The following is a 1,001-nucleotide window of genomic DNA, read 5'->3' as shown; positions in this document are numbered from 1 at the left end:
TGTCTTGATCAGGGGATAATTACCCAGGCGTATACAGTAGTCAAAGTTGGGCAGAACACTTACAAAGTGAGCATTTACTGCATGCCACTTATGTCTCAATGAGTCACCAGCACACAGAGCCCAAGAGCTATGCAGGACCAGAGGTTTGTCTCCATCTCCATGGAGACCCGAGATGGGAAGCGCTGCAGGTCTCTTGCTGGCTGGTGGTCAGGGTCAGTACTGGACTGCAGGACTCCTGACTCTGACCAGAGCATTCCCCACTGTGTGTTACAGGAACAGGCAGTAGCTGAACGGCAGGTGTCAGAGGAGGACGCTGCTGGTTCCAGTGAATGACGCTGAGCCCACTAAGAGTAAGTGTTTTGTGCCTTGAGACGCAGCAGGAGGACAGGGAATAGGGACAGTGTCCTACCTGCTGTCCCTATAGCGAGAGGGCTCTTCTGGAGCATTCACTGCTGGAAGCAGGGGGTCCCATGTCAATCCTGTGCTGATTGTCCTTGGAGCATCGAGACCCTAAATCTCTTCTCTCTTCTCAGTCAACACCTTGCTGGATGCCTCGGCAACACTGGAGGAAGGACATGCAAAGGAAACAATTCAGGACCACATGGTGGACTCCGAGAAGCTCTTTTATGAAGAAGATGACGTAGGCTTTGCTACGTCGTCCCTGTGAAAGAATGTCTTCAGGAAACCAGAGCTTTTCTCGTTTACCTTTTCTTCTAGAAGGGGAGGCAGCCTGGAAGAGACAGTCCAGTACTTGACCCATGCCTCAACTAACTCTGCTATCCAATATGGTGCAGCTTACCAAAGGTCCTAGAACTTTGTCAACACACTTGAAGTAATTTTTATGAAATACTGCGTGTGATAACGAAACTGGGGAAATTTGTGTAAGACTCTTGGCGGCATAGAGTTATACAATTGTGTATTAAGGGTCCTTTTCGTCCAAGTGCTCATGCCTGTAATCCCACCACTTTGGGAGGCTGAGGCTGGTGGATCACTTGAGTTTA

The 1,001-nt window shown here is 49.5% G+C and overlaps 1 protein-coding gene across 1 annotated transcript in view; it reads left to right on the top strand.

The window, feature by feature from the left end:
* Positions 1 to 667, top strand: part of TNFRSF10D (tumor necrosis factor receptor superfamily, member 10d, decoy with truncated death domain) — an 83,815-nt gene extending 83,148 nt beyond the window's left edge. The window contains exon 16 of the mRNA XM_011968851.1: positions 534 to 667. Within this exon, the coding sequence (XP_011824241.1) occupies positions 534 to 667 (134 nt within the window). The remainder of the gene's footprint in view (positions 1 to 533) is intronic.
* Positions 668 to 1,001: the final 334 nt, after the last annotated feature.

The sequence above is a fragment of the Mandrillus leucophaeus genome, unplaced genomic scaffold (assembly GCF_000951045.1).
Source record: "Mandrillus leucophaeus isolate KB7577 unplaced genomic scaffold, Mleu.le_1.0 Scaffold86, whole genome shotgun sequence".
NCBI classification, from domain to species: Eukaryota; Metazoa; Chordata; class Mammalia; order Primates; family Cercopithecidae; genus Mandrillus; species Mandrillus leucophaeus.
Note: the sequence above shows the minus strand (reverse complement) of the source record. Positions and strands in the feature narration are given on the sequence as shown.